The 18,322-nt window shown below is 46.0% G+C and overlaps 1 protein-coding gene and 1 long non-coding RNA gene across 3 annotated transcripts in view; one reads left to right on the top strand and one right to left on the bottom strand.

Moving 5' to 3' along the window:
- Positions 1-1,117: 1,117 nt before the first annotated feature.
- The window catches only part of LOC104365779 (TGF-beta receptor type-2), a 36,163-nt gene continuing 18,958 nt past the window's right edge, over positions 1,118-18,322 (top strand). For both annotated transcript variants that reach the window (XR_006164525.1, XM_033003391.2), the window contains exon 1: positions 1,118-1,231. Coding sequence is in view for 1 of the 2 variants with exons in the window: in XM_033003391.2 (XP_032859282.1) it covers positions 1,180-1,231 (52 nt within the window). In the remaining variant the exon portion in view is untranslated. The remainder of the gene's footprint in view (positions 1,232-18,322) is intronic.
- On the bottom strand, positions 1,119-10,483 carry LOC116964294. The gene is made up of 3 exons (XR_004408659.2): positions 10,381-10,483; positions 9,990-10,055; positions 1,119-1,229 (listed from the first exon to the last, which is right to left on the bottom strand). It is a non-coding gene; the product is annotated as an uncharacterized LOC116964294 (long non-coding RNA).

Here is an 18,322-nt window from a genome sequence, read left to right as displayed (position 1 = left end):
ATGATCACACATACACACAAGCATATACGGATACACCATATGTCCACCACATACTGATCAATGAACTAAAAGATTAATTGTAAAATGGGTAAATAAAAAGCTGGAGATTCTCTGAATTAGAATGCTGTGTATGCATTAAAAATTAATTGATGCATTTATCAATAAGGATAAAAAATTAGCCTCACCTTAGGGCAGGAATTGTGGCTGCAGAAGGACTTAATAACAACATCTCTTTCTCTGACACACTCGAGTACATTGACCATTAGTTTAATACAATCTGAAGGATTGGGGTAGATCATAGGGCAAGAGTTTAAGGATTTTACTCCTCCTTTTGCCACTGATTGATTGCGTTAACAACCCAGGCAAGTCAGATTTCTGCTACATTTCACCCTGTCCCTTTTGTAAGTGGGGTAATATTTCTTACAAGTTTTTGTAAAGCAGTTTGAGATCTTGGGGAGAAAGCAGCTATTTAAATGCTCTATGTTATTATTTTAGGCCCTGATTCAGGAAAACATATATGTTTAAATCCTGCTGCTTTAATGGGTCAAAAGCACCTACTTTAGGCTAAACTCATATTGATGTGGTCTTTCTGAAAAAGCTGCCCTAAAACTACTAATTATTTCATTAAAAATACAGCCCATTGAAGTTTACTTAAAAGATAGAGTTAATTTCTAAAAGGAGGGGGGGAAAGTAGTGAATTAATGGCAGCTAAGCATATTGAAGTGTTACCTTCCGTGTTTTATTCAGATGAAAGAAGCATACAGGACTACCCATGCCTTTTTGATTAGATGCATGCAGCAGACATTAGGTCCCCTTCAAAGGTCCTTGGGCCGTATGGAGACGGGAGCAGCTCTGCGTTGTCATTGGAAAAAAAAAAAAAAATCAAACTCTTTTTCTCGGAGCCTGGCTTCTTCCCCCGGCTCCCCCCTCCCATATTTGTATATATTTCGAGAGGAGAGTCAGGCTTAGTTTGTTCATAAACTGCAGTTCCTGGGCGGACCCCACACACAGCTGGGCTTTAGCGGCTGGATCCGCCTTCCCGGCAAGCCCAGCCGGGAGCCTCGCAAACTCGGGGCTCCGGGCTTGACAGCAGAAACGCAGGAGACTGGCTGCACCGAGGGAAGATGAATTGGTCAACGCCGTGAAGCTGGGCTTCTGGTCACTGGCCGGATCCAGAAGATGGGTTACTGGAGGAGACCGGGTCTGCTTTCATTACTGCTGCTCTCCTTCTGTGAGTAGAAAAATGTTTCTGGTTAGACACCGTTAAGCAACATACTCCGAGAGGTCGTTTATTTTTCCTTCCTCCAGCAAAATAGCTAATCTTTGATTTCTCCCCTGACAGCAATTAGCTGAAGGATTGGAAATAGCTGAGAATTTAGTAGAATACACTGCTACAACTGCATCAGCTGTGTATTTCTCGTACGGCGAAAGGCGAGCGATTGCCTTGGTGGAAAGCGCTGCTCGCTCGCTTGGAGCAGCTCACAGATGTCAGTGTTTACAGTGCAAAAATATATATAGGTCAGCATTACTTGTTGGAAGTTTTTATTTTATTGAGGGAGATTAAAAGCAACTGAAGTGCACCGCTGAATGATCTGGCTTCAACAGTGTCCAGATGTGGTGAAGTTTGCGGCTTAGAACTTTTATCAGCCCCGGTTTATGCGCAGAATTAATCGAACTATTAAAGAAGGAAAGAAATGGGGAGAGGGGGAGGAGAAGTGTCTTTGCAACAACATCTGGTTATTCGGCAAACCTTTCCAGCACTTACATAAAGATTTCTTTGCAATAAGTGCCCTGTTTAGGTTTTGATAGCACTTCTTCTATACTGTAGATAAAACCCTCCAGCAGCACTTGAAAATGTGCCCATCCATGGTTTAACTTCTCTTGTTTATATCTTGATGACTGTTTCATAACAGGGAATAGATTTGTATATAAGTGAGTGTTATATACATCTCTCCTAAGTATGTGTGTGTGTCTTTCTGTATATACAGTGCCTATGTATGTGTATATGTACATATATCCCTATATAGTATATATTTATAAATTTGAACAGACAATGGCATTTTTTACAGTGACCTCTTTTACAAAAACACACCCATTTCCCTCACTATAGCAATTTCAGTGCAACTAAAACTGCTTTTTGCTCAAAGCAATGAAGTAGGAAGATTATAATTCCAGTATTTTTGCATCCAAATGAAAGAACTGGGGGCAGGGATCTGTATCTGCATTCACTTTACGTGGGTCCCCCTATCTACAGGAATAGGTAATGAAAGAATATGATCGGTCAGTAATTTGGGTGTAGGCAAATACAAACCTTGGTGCAACTGTCGAAGCACAGAAGACCCAGATGGGGGGATTTAGGACATCAGGTCTGGTTGATTTTTCAAAAAGTTGCGGAGATATATAGTATTCATTATTGTAGATAATACCCTAAAGTGTGGTTTGAAATGTCGGATGCTATACCAATAACATCCTGCTAAATTAATCACATTTGGAGCAGAACTGAAGGAATTACTACAAGGTATTATTTAAAGCACAGTCTTGGGTTGTTTTTGGTAAGAAAGAAGACCACTAATTATCCTTCAGAAATACCTAATTTTGGAGTTATTTAACTTATGGTTTCCTTTTTCTGAAAGGCAAGGTTTTAATCTGAAAGAAGCCAAACCAAAACATATCGTGATTACTAAGTTCATCTGAAAGGTTACGTGAGTGATATGATGACAAAATTTGCCTCTGTATGGGGAAAAAAAAATAAGCCAAGGCTTTCTCTCTGTGATTCACCTCGACAGTGATATATGTTTTCTGGAGCTACATCCACTTCCTTTGTATATAGTGTTAAGATTAACCCTGCAGTCATCCTGAGACAGTGAAAGTACCTGGGCAGCCCACTTTGCATTGACATTAAGAGACAAGGGAACAGCAAGTTCCCTAAATTGACAGAAAATACACATTCAGCTGTTCTTCAAGCAATAAATCCCACCATTCATCCAGTTTCTCTCTAAAGAGTGACAGTGCCATGTTGGTGACAGCAGCAAAGTCACTCCTCTTAGCACAGATTTAAGACTTGCCATAGAAAACACAATCTGGATTGCATTTCAGGTATCCCAGAATAACTCCAGCTGAGCATCTTTAGGGATTTCACTGCTCTCCATAAGAGTTTACACTGGGGCACTGGACCCCAATTTGTGCTCCACGCTGCCTATCTCTATCCCTTTAATCACCAACATGGTTGAACAGTCATCAGATAGCACATCTGGCCTCTTTTGTCCATACACAACAGAAAAGTAGATGATCTTTAAGGTCCCTTCCGACCCAAACCATTCTATGATTCAATGAAAAAAGGACTGTAGTCTGAGAGACCATTGAAATTTCAGCTTCTGGATTTCCCTAATTCTCCCTGGCCAGCCCTAGCAAAGTTTCAAAATATCTACCCTTAGACTTCTCCCCAGTGGCAGCGGCTGCTGGAGGGCAGCATTTTGGCATGGCTTTCTCAGCAGAAGGTGCAGACAGGAGCTGTAGTTGCAGCACTGCTAACACAAACCTTCATACAGGGGAGCAGGGAATCCTTCCAGGGCAAAGAACGGGTGCAGTTCTGGATTTACCTAGAGCAGTACAAAAAAATACAAGGATTGGTTAGGATTGGAAAACCTGTCTTACAGTGGGGGGTGGGAGGGTGGATGGGGCTGAAGGCTTTCAATGTCTTCCGTTTGGTCGGGAGAGAGCTGGGAGGTGAGCTAGTCATTTATAAACAGGTCCCGGAGAGATGCTTTCTGGCAGAGGGCTTCCTCTTCTATGGGACAGAGGAAAAACAAGATTTACACACTGGAAGCTGAAACCAGGCACTTCTGTGTTAGACCATAACACAGTAAAGTTGTTCCAGCAGGTAATTACTCAGGCTCAGGATGTGGGAGATTTTTGTTGCTCAAAGCCTTCAAGACTGCAAGGCTATCTGCTCAGTAGACTATAACCAATTCAGAAGCTACAGACTTCATATCAGGATTACTGTATTGTGCACATGGAAACACTCTGGCTTTTAAAGTAATAATTAGTTTTCCTGCCCCGTTTTGCATCAGAATCAGGAAAGTCTCCGTTGTGCTCTGTCTGTCAGGAATAGGGCTCAGGTCAGGCCATGCAAGCATGGGGCTGAGCAAAATCTCATCTCATGGAGAGGAGACAAAAGCACCACAACTCTCTGAGCTGTTGAGACAACCTCAAGAATGTGAGCTAAGTGTCACTGGTGTGACGACAGCTCTCAGGGCGTGAAGAGCCCCAGGAGCCCAGCAGAGTGCCTTTGGGCATCCAACCTCCAAAAGAGTACACGAAACTCAAAATCTGCCAGGGCACGTAGCACTTACCAAGGAAGATCTGTACCCCACAGGATCTGCTGAAGCTCCAAAGATAAAGAGGATTTGTGAAACGAGAAAGGTTGCAGGTCAGCTGCCCTGAATCCAGAGCTCCCAGCTCCCAGGGTTTGGGTCTGCTTCCCCATAACTCATTCTCCCATTAAAACGCTGGCCCGCTGATATATCCTGATATTTTTTGATGTGAGTCTCCCGGGCTTCTTTTGTCACAGTCCCTCAAGGCACTTTGAGGGCTCTGCAGATACCGCATTCGAGGGGCTATCTCTTGGTAGATGGTGGCTCTCTGAAGCCACATGCTCTTTCCTGCTTGCACAAACCAGCCCCTGTTCCCCCAGTGAGCCTCTTTGGCTAAATATATAGAGCATATATAATTCATAAATCATGACAGGGAGCGCCAGGGCTGTCAGAAAAACATCTCTGGCTTTTGATCTGCTCAAGAAATCTCTGACCTATCCCAGGCTCCTCAGGCAGCTCATTGAAGAAGTCGGCCTCTTATTTCTAAGGTCACCAGAGCTAAAACCAGGGCTCATAGTGCCACTGAAACACCAGCCTGCTCCTTGGGCAGGGGAGCTATTGGGATTACACCCCAACACCAACGCACACACAATTCAGGAGCACGGGGTGAAACCTGAGCTGGTGAGAGGATGAAGGAAGAGTCACCCTGTGTTTCACAGGCAAATACATCTATTTGCAGAAAGGATCTTTGCTGGAGCTTAGCTGGAGCAGCAGAGGGGACCTCTTCTCTTCAGGCTACACAGCACAAGGAGGTGGGTGCTGCCTACCCTGGGACACATAGCTGCAGGGTTAGTTATGGCAATCCTTCTCAAGTAGCAACATACTTTGGTTTGGTGTTGTTTTAAGACAGCCAAAACACCAAAGAATAAATTAGCACTCTCATAACAAATGAAGAGGCTGCAAGGGCCCCCCATTGGCTGGGTGTAGGTAGCTAGGTTGGGGGCAGGTGCAGCATCCCACTGCCTGAAGGAGAAACTTGTGCATCCTACCAAAGGGCTAAGTAAGACCAAAGTTACAACAAATTCTCCAGTTAGGAAATAAAAAGGGAAAGCACAAGAAAAACCCTGACAATGAAAAACTCTGCAGTGCTGCCAGTGTCACAAGACTCGGCAAGAAAAGTGATGGATTATTTTTAATTCACCTTTACACTTCTCCAAACCTGATACTACAGTTTCAGCCCTTGGTGTAAGTTAGACTAACTGAAGGCTAAGAAAACTGGCAGTGTATAGCTGTGTCAGATTCATGAAAGTGGGCGTTTCCTTTCCACTTGCATCTCCAGCTTTGCTCAGACTTGAGACAGGCTGGTCATCATTAAAATCATCATCAAATCTGTATTTTAGTGAGGGGCTTTGTGAAGTAAAGTCCTTTTTGAAATATAATTCCATGGAACTTGAAATTAAAACACACCGTTTTCTAACAAAAGCAAACAAACAAAACAAAGAACCCAGACAAAAAAAAAAAAAAAAAAAGCAGCTTATTTTTACTGGTGTTTTAGTGGTGTTATCACTATTTAATGATGGTCACAAAGACATTTTTGTATACTGGTAGTAAAAATGTTCAGCCAGCTGCAATCATGATACTTGTTACTCCCATTAGAGATGGAGTCCTGAACAGATGTATCCCACATTCACTGAATATGCAGAAAGCAAACATTGGCATTAAAAACAGGTGACCGGGGGCTTTTATTCTGAGAAAGTGTTCAACTCTACCGCCTGTCCTCCACAGCTTTATATTGTTCCATGTTTTGCTCCGTCGAGCTTATTTCCTCAGGACATTATTCCTCTCCCCTTAGTGATAACTCTTTGCAATAACATTTGCTTTCAGCTGGGCTTCACTGTGTTGCAACTTGCCGTAAACTAATGAACTCTCCCATAGATTGTCATGTTTTCAAGGAAGCACAACATCTGATCTTTTTATTAAAAAAAACAGTCCCACCAAGGAGACAAAATCAGCAGCTCCCACACACTTTGCTCTTTTCACATCCAGTGTTTAGCGCTGTGTGCCAAGTGAAAGCCTCGCGCTGGAAGGGGCCTCGGTGTAGAGGGGAGATAACACCACTGATGGCTGCCTGCCTTATCAAACCTGCGGATTACAGCTCCATTATCTCTGTGCTGGACCCCAACTGTGGGATAACATTTCCTTAGGGATCTTTAGGGGGAAATGAAGGGGTGGCTGAAAGCTGTCTTGGCTCTGCTCACATGCACATCCTTGAATTCAAATGACCGTTGTGATCCTGCCTCCGGAAAGGATCTGTAACGTCCATCAGAGTCATATTTCTTGTTCATCAGTTGGTTCATCTTTTTGTTACAGCCCATGTAGGGCTGAAACTCTCCTGCCAGCTGCTGGTAGCTGTCAAGATTTTAGGAGAAGTAGGAGAGCCTGCTTTATCATGCAAGCCCCTTTGCAGCCCATGCTCCCACCAATTATACCACCCTAGGACTTACCCTTTCATGGAGCTGTTCCACTGCAGTGTTTTGCTTCCCATTGATAAGGCAGGAACATGCCTGACAAACGATAGCTGATTTATACTACAGCAAAAGCATCTCAGCGTTGGGGCGATTAATATATCTAGTCAGCTGTACATCGCAGCCTGCCAGTCTGCGCTGGCTGGAGGGCTGTTGCCCATGTAGATTCTAGCAGCTCCAGAGAAACACCTCAGCCCAAGTGTTACCCTTGACAGGATTATTTACATCTGAATTTAAGATTAAAATAAATTAAAAAAAAAAAAAAAAGTTTTCAACATTCCCAGTGTGCTGTTTGCAGCTATCGGCAGAAGCGAGCTGTAATGGGGAGCTGATGTGCAGCTCCAGCAGTGGCAGCTGCTGGGTGTCACTGTGCAGAGTCTCATGCTCCAGTTTGACCCAAAACTTGGCCACAACTCTCAAAGTAGTTGAAATAGCATCATACTGTACGTACTCTGCCTGCGGCAAAACCTCTCACCTTGCCACACTGTGGCAGGAGATATTTCCCTTTAGCTCCATGTCATTTACTCTCTGCTGGGTCCGAAACTCCAGCTGTCCTGGCTAAGCAGAGGTCCAAAGAAAGCCATCCCCAGCAGCTTCTGCCCTGGCTCCAGAGTCAGTGCCGATGAGGCCTGAAGGTGTCTGAAGGAAATGCATGCCTGCCTTCACTCAGCCTGCAAAGAGCTGTTGTCCACCCCTTGCAGCACACAACGGCAAGTCCTCTGCCCATGCCTGGGAGCAGGAGAGTCCATGCCTCCAGGACTGTCACACCCTAATACGTGCCCTGCATGCAAAGCAGTGCAGATGAGCTTGTGCCAGCAACTGGAACCAGTGCAAGCATGACGGTCAGCAGCAGGGCTGGCTTATTGCCCTGGACCAGGGTCCAGTCAAGGCTGAGCCCTGAAGCAATAACCCGAGGTGACACTGACTGATGTGGCCTGATTGTTGATAAGGCATCTCCTTGCCCCAATATCTGAGAATCTCTTAGCCTTTTCAGTTCCCTCAACACCCCCGTGAAGGTGTTCTTTCTGTGAACAACACATTTTTCTTCTATCTTTGCTTCTGGGAGCCCACAAACATCTGCTGAAGTTCCTGGCCTCCTGGTTGTTACACCACTAAGAGGGCCCTCTTCCTTAGATCAACAGTGCACAACCCTGAGATTTTGACACCGATCCCTTCTCACTTCAGCCATTCCAAACCAAAAGGCTTGACTGTGTCCTGCATTGCCTTGGGACACCGTGCACCCCATCAGAAAGACAATACTGACAGTGTGAATTCTTACCTTACTTGGCATTAGAAATCCAGAGAAGAATTTCTTCTCTTTTCCTGCAAAATCAGGATCTCAGCCCCCTTCCCAGGAATGGTTCTTGGGAGTGCCATGACTACAGGTGCTTCTCAGATCTTTACAATTAATACTGCTATAGATATTTATTTTAAAAGATCCATTGCTGTTTTCAGGTGGATCATCTCATAAAATGCCACCCATGCAGAATGAATGCCCGTGTCCCCTGACAAGTGTATCTGTCTGATGTTGCTTGATAAAACTTCCTGCCTGGGAGACTTTAAACACCAGCATCCAGCATGGAAGAAACTGAATCAGCCGCTGCCTTGCTGTGTAAAGCATTTTTTCCATGCTAGATCTATCCCAAAATTAGCCCCAACTAGTCAACGATAGCAAACAAGACCCTTCTTCTTACAATGGGAAGTGACACACAGAGCCATAAGCAATGAGCAGTTGAATGAATCATCCTTCTTCAAATAGACCCAGGGTACAATTGTCCACAGAAATAAGACCAATGGATCCCCTGGGAGCTCGGTTCCTACCATGTCTTTACTATGCCAAAAGGCACTCAGTGGTGGAAAATGGTCACAGATGTTCCCACCAGACCCCGAGGCTATTTGCTTGGGGGTGACATCTCCTCAGCACACATTTACTCTGGTTTTCTATATTTGTCCTGTGCTCACCTGTTTGTAAAATAGCATCACAAGTCCCACGCTTTTCTTTCACCCTTGCCAGGGCTATTACTGCTGCAACAGGCTGCAGCTTCAAAGGCAGCTCTTGGGCAGAAGTATTGCTCTGACCGTGGCATGTTTTGGGAGGTATCCTGGGGCAGGATGCAGGGTTGAAAAGGTAATGTGCTAACGCAGAATGACGAGATCTCAGCATGGGAGACAGTGAACAAAGAACATTCTCCTCCTTGTGCGTCCCTCCATGCTGGAGGACCAGCTTTGCCCCCTGCACCTTGTCCTCTCCAGCCACCAAGGCTTCCCAGAGCTGTGCTGCAGCTCTACCCACGCAGGAACCCTCTCCTTCTCCTGCAAGAGGGATCTTTCAAGAGACATCACATAGACACACAACCCACCATTACTTTCATGTGCAGAGAAAAAGCACTTCAGGCCCTGTCAACTGGACTCGGCTCCATTCCTGCAAAGATTTCCTTTCTAAAAAATGCTCCCTCTGCCCTCCTGCCACAGCTCTCTTCTGCTTTAGAAAAATGGAAAATATTCAAGTTGAATTCAAACCTGTTGGGCAGTGCATTTTGATAGGTTAAAACACAAGCTCCTTAAACAGTATTTTTTTTAAGAGATCAAGAAATAAATGAGAGAAGAACATACCATCTATTTATGTGCTAAATGTGGGACCCTTTAGGAGAAGCGAGAAAGTTTTTAGCGTCTGTAGTCCAGGCTAGCCTCAAGTTCAATTTCCCTCTGACAGCACAAATTACTTAATTACTGTTAGATCTGGTCTAAATGAGGGCAAAACTCAACTCTGCGTAATAATTTAATCAGACATAAAGAACAGGCAGTGCTGGAACAACTTGATGACAGCACATTGATGGAGAATTAACAGAACATCTCTGCCCCAGCAGCTTGTCACAGTCCCTTGCAAGCCCCACTTCTCCTCGGGAACCAAAATAACACAAACGCAGAAAAACACAAAAAAGTCCACCCGAGATATGAAGAGCAGCTCCAGTCTAACATCTCTTTGTGGGCTCATCAAAGTCCTTCTAGCAGATGGTAAATCGAACGTGTGCCAGGAATTTCAAACACTCCTCAGGAAGTTCATCTAAATCATCAGTAAACCATTTGCACTTAAAACAGAGCAAACCCTGTTGCCCAAATGTGACCCAGATAATGTTTCTGACATGTTTACCTATTTAGACGATATCTTTAAATTTCAATTCCATCTATTCACGGAAATCCAGGATTCCTGCAGAGCCTGAAAAATATACACAAAACTGAATTCCAGAGTATAATATGATGATAATACTAAAAAAACCCTGCTGTGCAGTAGTTCTACTCGAATTGCAGTAGTTAAGACAAAGCAATTTCTTAACTACTTGCAGCTCACATGCTTGTGCTGTTAGGTATATTACTGCTGCTTTTTCTGTGTAGGGATAGGGACTCATAACTGCTGCATCTTCCTGAGAATGAGATGCAGGAGCTGCAGTTAAATAGGACATAGGATAGACTGTTGGGAGCTCTGGAGAAACAAGAGCAACAAAAATAATGGCAACAGCATTGTGGAGTTGGTTGACTCTTACCTTCTGCCATTCAGCTCCCAGACCTGCAAGTGCTATCAAATCCTCAGCAATTTCTTCAGCGGCTTGCAACAAGATGAGCTCAAACCACCCGTGCGTGGCCAGGCTGTGACTCCTTCTCCCAAGCAGTGTGGGAGGTGGGAAGAAGGGATCAGGATTTAGTCAAAACAGGATCACTGCAAAATGCTTTTCAAAGGGCTGAAACGTCAGTCCTCTGAAAACATGACATGTGAATCCCCAGCCATCAGAAAGCACTTTCCATGGGGGATGTGCTAGCTCAGCCCTCTGCAAACCCCACCAGCAGCCTACACACACCACGCCATGACGTATGCTAATACATTGCTTTACCCTGCAAAGCTCCAGGTAAGCAGAGGTACAGGCAGAGCTGCTAAAATTGTTTATGAACATTGTACTTGGCAGTTTCCCCCTTCCTCTGACCTTGAATAAAATTACTCTGCTTTCCATCCAACAAAGAGAAATGGCACGTTCCCCTTGCACGCCGTCTGAACTGGTGGGAGTCGCTGCGGTGATGGGGCCATGGTGAGATGCTGGTGGAGGTAACCACACAGGACTGCGTGTATACATGCTTTTTCCTTGGGCTGACCCCCAGCTGTGGGAGTTTTTTCCCTCCTAGCCCCAAAACTTGTTCAGGCTGTGCTGCTAGGTTGGCTTGCTCTCTCAGGGCTTTTCCAATGCCATGCATGGATGGGAAGGACAGCAAAAGGTATGAAAAAGAAAGGAATAGGGGCAATAAGCACAGTGAAAGGGACTTGTTGCCAACCGAGATCTTGTGTTGCACCTTCAGACACAGGACAGCTGTGAGCCTTGGTTTGAATCATAGCTCCTCTCATTTGACTTTCACAGCCCAGTACTTAACCAGGAGCTGCTGAATGCCTAATGGGATAAGTACAGTTATTATCAAGCAAACTCACAACTGCTGTTGTCTGCCAGGGCAGTTTTTGCCTGGCGTGGTAATGGCTCCAGAGGTACCAGCCGTAATTACACAGCAACCCACAACAGCCAGCACACACTCGGCACTTAGGGAGCAAAAAACCCCTGTGTTAAGCTGCTATTCTGTACGACTTGAGGGACTCCTGCACTAACTTTCAACCCTCCCTCGGGCCACCTTCCCAGGGAAGGCTGTGGGCACCCCTGCTCATCTCCTGAGGGCATAAGCAAGCCTCCAGTGGTGAACAAACCCTCAACTTGTGGGTTCCCTCCTGGTTTTAGGACAACGTTGCTCATCTGACGAGTCGGTACAAAGCTAGGTGCAGTGGTGACACCCATGTGGAGCTGTGAACTTGCCCACCAGCATCACCTTCAGGGCTGTCCTGTCCTGTCCTGGCCCTTCATGACCCGTCGTCTGACCCTGGGATCACGGCTTTGGTGTCACCTTTATGTTCAGACTGCAGCCTGGCAATTGGCAAGCCCTGCTGCATGATCCATCAGCCCAGCCAGGCCTAATTCAGCAATTCAGATTAACTTGGACTTAGCTACTTACCTGGGTGAAACAGGTGCTTGGGGGCTCACTGAAAAAATAATGCAAATAACATGCAAACAGGCATCCCCCCAGCCACCAACTTTACTAATGTTTCAGGGAAGGCTAAGTGTATCAGCAAAATGGACTCAGAAATACAACATTTTCAGACATTGCTGAATGTTTCAAAGAGCAGCAGAAATCCAAAAAAGACGCTTAAAAATAATTAAGTAAAATAATTTTTATCTTAATAATTTCATGCAGGGAGAAAGCAGAGAGGATTTGCTTGTAACACCCTGTCATGTCCAACATGCAATTTTTCCATAACTCTTTTCTAATGGATTGCATGAGAGCTTGGATGCAAAGTAGCCGCGTGGAGATGGGGAAGATCCTCCAGGAATTGCTTTGCATGTGGAAATTAATTTCAGTTCAGCCACTTCAGAACATTTTTTTTGTTTACTTTCCACTGACATGAAATCAGCCGCGATTGCGTCGCATGCGGGATTGGTTAGCCAGTTACATAATGCTTAATAAATCCAAGAGAAATAATATAAAACACATCACCCATTCTGGGAAGAGTAACAGTATCTCAGCCCATGTCACTAACCCACCCGGGCCAGGCATCAGCAAAGCATCTGAACCGATGCGGGGGGGAGATGCAGGGTTGTGCTGCTGCATGATAAATGTGATTAGGAAAAATGCTTGTGGCATGTTTAGAAGCCTTGAAGACAGACAGATTGCCTGGGCAGACCATGTGTAATGGTAAGGGTATATTGAAAAGCAGAGATCACACACACTCCCATGGGGAGGGCAGCTCACCCTGTCCCACAAGGCAAGGCAGGAACTAGCTTGCGCGCCCAGCTCCAGCTGTATCTGCTGCTCGTGTAAGGTATTACTTCACCCTATTAATACTCCTCTGAGTACTTCATAAAACCGTAACAGCCCTGTAAACAGAAAGAGCATGATTTGGTGATTAAATTATTTACCGCAGATTACTTCCGCAGTGGCGGTTTGGAGGAGAGAGGGCATTTCTCTGAGATGTCAGCACTGGTAGTTCCTGGGGAGCGAGAAGAAAGGGAGATGACTCAGGAGGGGGCTGCCAGGTTAAACACAAAACAGTGGTGCTGACTTTCATCCAAAAAAATGGGGTGTGCAGGAAGCCTGCAGGTACCTCCAGCTCTGCAGTGGCAGCACCCCAGCTCTCCCAGGAAAGCTGTTCAACCCATGGATGCGTCACGCCAAGCACACTCCACTGCTTTGCACAGATCAGCTCTTCTTCTCCTTTCCTGCATTTCCATGCCTGATCTGCTCCCCCACTTTTCTTCTAATCCCAGGGGAGACCTGCTGCCGCTTTCACCCACGCTGTGGTTAAATATCTATAGAGGAAAAGCTAGGGATGAAGGGGTTAATTACTACAGACTCAGCGCAAGCCAAGTCTGTAAGTGACTCCCTATTGCTATTTCGAAGAGGCTGCCTGGAAAGGGAAAAAAAAAAAAAAAAAAACAACAAAAAAAAACAGGTTTACTTTACAACCATCATTATTTCATCTGCAGAGTTTATACAATGGAAAATAAAAGCCAGGATACGCAAAGTCAAATCATTTCTGTTTCATTAATGGTATGGAAATCATTTTGTTTTTATAGGGGAAAAACAAATGTGAACTTGATGTGTGTGTGTGTGTGCACGCGCGCGCATGCAACTCCCTTCATTGCAAAGGGCAGAGCAGTGAAATCCAGAAATAAAAAATGACTCAGAGGCCGTAAGATCTATGAGTCAGTTGAGCTGTTGTTGTTTTTAAACACAAGCGAGAGCACAATATGGCAGATAATTGCCCGTGCAGCCCTCCGGTCGCAGGCGTCCCCGCCTGCTCCCTGCCAGCCCCGCACCGGCACCCAGAGCTCCGGAACCCAAACAAGGGCCTAGAGGGCTGGAGCAGGGGTTGTCCCAGCACGAGCAGCTTCAGGGGACAGAAAGTGAAATCGGGGACAGAAAACTTGAGATGTCCCGGAGGGGAAGCACCTTGCTGTGGGCGGAGGAGAAGGGTCACTGGCATTGCCTGATTTCAGTGCTCTGGGCATGAGCAAGATGGGCTGTCGTGGTGGATGGAGGACACGAGTGGCTGTGAGGGCAGACGGGGGACCGTGGGGTGGGGTGTGATCCCTCTGTCCTCGCCCGCAGGCGCAGACATCAACCGGCCAAAATCAAAGAGAAACCTCTCGGGCCAAACCCTCACTGCCGAGCGCCGGGTACCACCGCGCTGGCCCCCGGCGCTCCAGCTCGCCCGGACGGTGCCAGCTTTGCTGGGGCACGACCCTGGGGTGCCACAGTATGAAATGTCCCCACACCCCAAAAGCAGAATCTTTGCACTGATGCGTAGACAACTTGCAAAAGGTGCCCAAGAAATACCGGAGATTACCAAAGCAGAAGGACGGACAATATTCTGCAGAGCTTGTCTCTCCCCAGGGTGAAGTTAGATCATGATGTAATTTAAGCATCTGAAAGAGATTGGAAAAGGCTGCTGGTACGATCCATACCCAATTTACTTTGTAATGGGACGAAGCAGTATTTGCTAAACACTTAATTTAAAGGGATATTTTCACAAAGGAAAAATAAGTGGTGGAATAAGTCAGTTACCAGCCTGTTTGAAGAAGGTCCAAGCAAACCAGAAATGTATACTGCATGTCTTTCTGGCACTTGGAAGCACTGATGTCTAATGCAATCAAAATCAGTCCTTTTTTATTCACCAGGAAACATTACTGTTTCATTCCTTGCTCCATACTGTACTCTGCCAAGTACAGTATTTATTATGCAGGACAATGTGGGACCACATACCTGAGGGCAGAGCCTGGTCCTCTGAACCAAATGCGCTGCTGAGTTTTCTGGGGGAGCCAGGGATTTGTGCCTTGCAGGGGACAAAAATGGGATAGTAAGTTTTTTCAGCTCCATTTGGTCTACTTTACCTCTCCTATGAAGATGAGGATAGTGTTTATAAAACACATGGATGGAGAAGAGTGCCATGATACTAGGAACCTATTTGGTTCAGCAGCTGAAAGCAGCACTGGATCCCACCAGTGAAGAACAGAACTGTGCTGGAGGAAACTGAGCTGCACCAGAAATAAAAGTACAACACCTTGAGGTCTCGTTCCGAGGATATCCTGCAGTGCTGTGGGATGCTGCAGCAAGACTAGGTGCTTTCCAAAAGATTGAATCTAGATCAAGCTGGAGCTGACTGCAGAAATTCTGGGATCTCTGTTATGCAGGTCATGCTGGACAATTGCAATGTGGACTTCTGACCCTGCATAGGATCTCCTGGAAATCAGGGACATAAGAACTACCCTGACATAGCCCATCCGTGGCACTGGTGGTTGCCTCATGGAGGAGGCAGCTCAGGAGTAACCTGCCGATGGAGAACACCAAGGTCCTGGTGTTCTCACATGGTTCAGCAAGAGAGCCGAGCCCATCAGCCCTGCTGTTGTTTTAATCTTAAAAACAAGTACTGCATATAATAGGGAAGGAATTTGTTTGTTCTCATAATAATTTTACAACAGGCTCTGTTATTGTGTGCTCATGTCATTAGCCGTGGATGAAAGCCCACGGCAAAGACTAATCCTAAACTTGGTGGCAGACAAAGGACTTGCTGCTGAGCCCGGGCTCGCCCAGGTGGGAAAGCAGGTCTCAGCACAGGTTGCATTTCCATCAGGGCACCTACCTGGCAGTTTCCAGGAGAAACGTGGCTGCAGGGTTGAGATAGAGGTGCTCCCCAGTCCTGTGTTTAAGTGTGCTGATGATTAGAGAAAGACATGGAACATGGCAGCTGGTCTCCCAGGCCTTAGTCCCTCTGAGTGCAAAGCCTGGGGATTGCAGGTTGGCTGACCTGCGTGGAAAAGATGGTGCAGAGAGCTCCTGGAGCCACTGCAGTAACGGCAAGCTGGGAAGCCCTCTGCAATTGCTGAGTTAGCATCAACCCCGTCCCGGGGTGCTTTAAGGTACACAGAGAAGAGGGGGTAGACCTCACTATAAAGCATTCCTGACCTAAAAGTGATCAATTTTTCTTTACCCTTGAAAAATAAAAGCAATTTAAGGGCAATTTGCTACTGAAAGATGGAGCATAATCTGAAGGTCCTGTCTGGCAGAGGCCTTGGTCCCCTTCCACCTTGAGAGAGGAAGAGCTGGGGCTCATTACAAGTGCCTTAAGCATCTCACACCAAGCACCCCTCCTTAAGCTCATCTGGTGCTTAGCTGTCACAAAACAGCATGCCAGAGAGAATATTTGAGAACTAAAACTGCTCATTCTGCCCCGCAGCAAAAATGCATTGCCTGCACCTACCATCGCTTTATCTATGAAGCAGTTTCTCCTTTCCTGTAACAAATGCACCATGCCTCCCAGACTTGCTCCTTAGTGATTCACCCTCCTTGGGGACTGCAGCATGCAGAGAGTGAGAGCCAAAGTTAGGTGGTGGATGACCTACCTGCCTTCTGGGGCTGCATCAGTAGAAACGAGCTAATGAGAACCCAATTTATCCCGCTGGGTTCTTACAGCTGCAGTCACCGTTGGCAGCTGAGCACCTGGCAAACGAGCAAACAGCTCATTCACTGGGAGCTGACTGCTTCCGTGGCTGCAGTGATGGGACTGCTATGAAATTCTCTTGGAGAGCTCTTTTAGATGACTCTTTTATGGGGGAACAGGATGCGTCGTTGACTACAGCAGTGGTGCTTCAATGGGTCTTGCAGGTGGCCAAGCAGAGAGTGTGGATGCCCTGTGGGCAGTGAGAGGTTGGAGGGCTGCCCCAACATGCATGAAAAATATCATGGTGTCCTTGGGTGGTGGTATCACCCCTGCTGCTCTTGCAAGAGCGATTTGGGCACTTTTGGCATAGTTTGTTCCTTTATTCCTCTACTTGAAAATCATCTCGTATTCTCTCAGTAACCTCTGGGGGGTCCCAGTTATAGATACCAGAAGAATTGATCCCGGTCTCGTACACAGGAGAACAAGCCTTCCCATTGATGGGAAGCCAAGTTTCCCGTGAACCTACCTATCAGTGACTTTAAACCATCTTTCCAACTGTCGTTCCACAGTAACTTTGACTAACTGTACTATTTATTGGCTCACATCACGTCCTTATGGCTTCAATTTAGTTTTGGAAAACGCAACCCACATTTAATTAGTTTATAGTTTGTTCCAAGTTTTGCTTATGCAGCTTTTTTTTGTCTTTTTTTTTTTTTTGTTTTTTTTTTTGAAGTTTTTATTTTGATGTTTAGCATTTGCCTTGGCAACATCTGGAACCCCTTTATGGAAGTGTATTGTTACTTTTACTGCTCGTGCAGCTTTATTAAATCATCTGAGTATTAATATTGAAAGTGTTCATCTGGGTCTAATCAGGGCCAAGATGAGTGATGTGGCAATTAAATTGTACCTAAGAGCTAATGGTTCAAGGACACAAAGTCCTGAAGAAATGGCAGTGGGCTTTGTGCTCTTCTTTTTAGCCTCCTAGGAGAAGGGGGAAAAAAAGAGATATTCCTGCTCTGACCTTTCTTGCAGAGCAGATAACAGAATCATAGCCTGCACTAGTTTTAGAACAATTTGTCTCCAAAGAATTTTGTCCAGTTACCGCTGTATTTCTGGATCTCGTTTCCATATTTAACTCTTTCATCTGCCCTGGATTCTCTGCTCCACAGTGCAAATGACTGCCAAGTTACCATCCCCACCACACGTGCCAGTACAAAACTGCCTGGGCTGACATTTTGCTCTGAGACCTCAAGCAAACCCTCGATATAAATAAGTAAATAACATACTCGGTGGGTATAAACACATAAATAACAAGCCCCATTGCTCTTCTGCATTTCAGTGGACCTGGATTTGTCCATTTGCTTCTCCTCCTCAGGGCCCCCAGTTATCCTTGGGATGATGGTGCTGAGCCCACGGTCCTGCACGAGCATGCTGTGGGCACAGCACGAGCCAGGGCATGGCTGGGCTGAGCTGAAAGGGTGAAAGAAGAAATATGGCAGTGACACCACCAGAACACAGCCCTGGGTGTGGTAGGGCTGGGTTTTGGGGGGGAGAAACCAATTTACCTTCCATTCTCCTTTCCTACATAATAACACCGATGGAGTTTGTAGAGTGCGGTGGCTGTCGCTGTATATCGAGAGCCCCGTGCGAATGCTGGGCTGAATTTCTGATCCATCTCCAAAACTGTCATCCCTGAGAGGAGTTTTGCCTGGGATCCTGCAAGTCGTGCCTCAGCAGAGCAAGGCGGGGAGGAGAGGGTGGCTCGTGTTGGCTGCAGGTGCTTCAAATGCTGGCTGAAGTCACGATTTCAGTAACTAACCCTTGGATGGATACAGGGTGTTGGGTCTGTTGAGGTCACCCACAAAATCCCCCAGTGCCTTGGCAGGGCCAGAGCAGCCCCATGGACAGGGGAATGATGAGTGAAAGGTTGTGGGCAGCACCCTCACCCGCTCTGCTCCTAG

Source organism: Tyto alba, unplaced genomic scaffold (genome assembly GCF_018691265.1).
Source record: "Tyto alba isolate M040663 unplaced genomic scaffold, T.alba_DEE_v4.0 Super-Scaffold_7, whole genome shotgun sequence".
In the NCBI taxonomy this organism is placed as follows: domain Eukaryota; kingdom Metazoa; phylum Chordata; class Aves; order Strigiformes; family Tytonidae; genus Tyto; species Tyto alba.
This window is presented reverse-complemented; position numbering and strand designations above follow the sequence as displayed.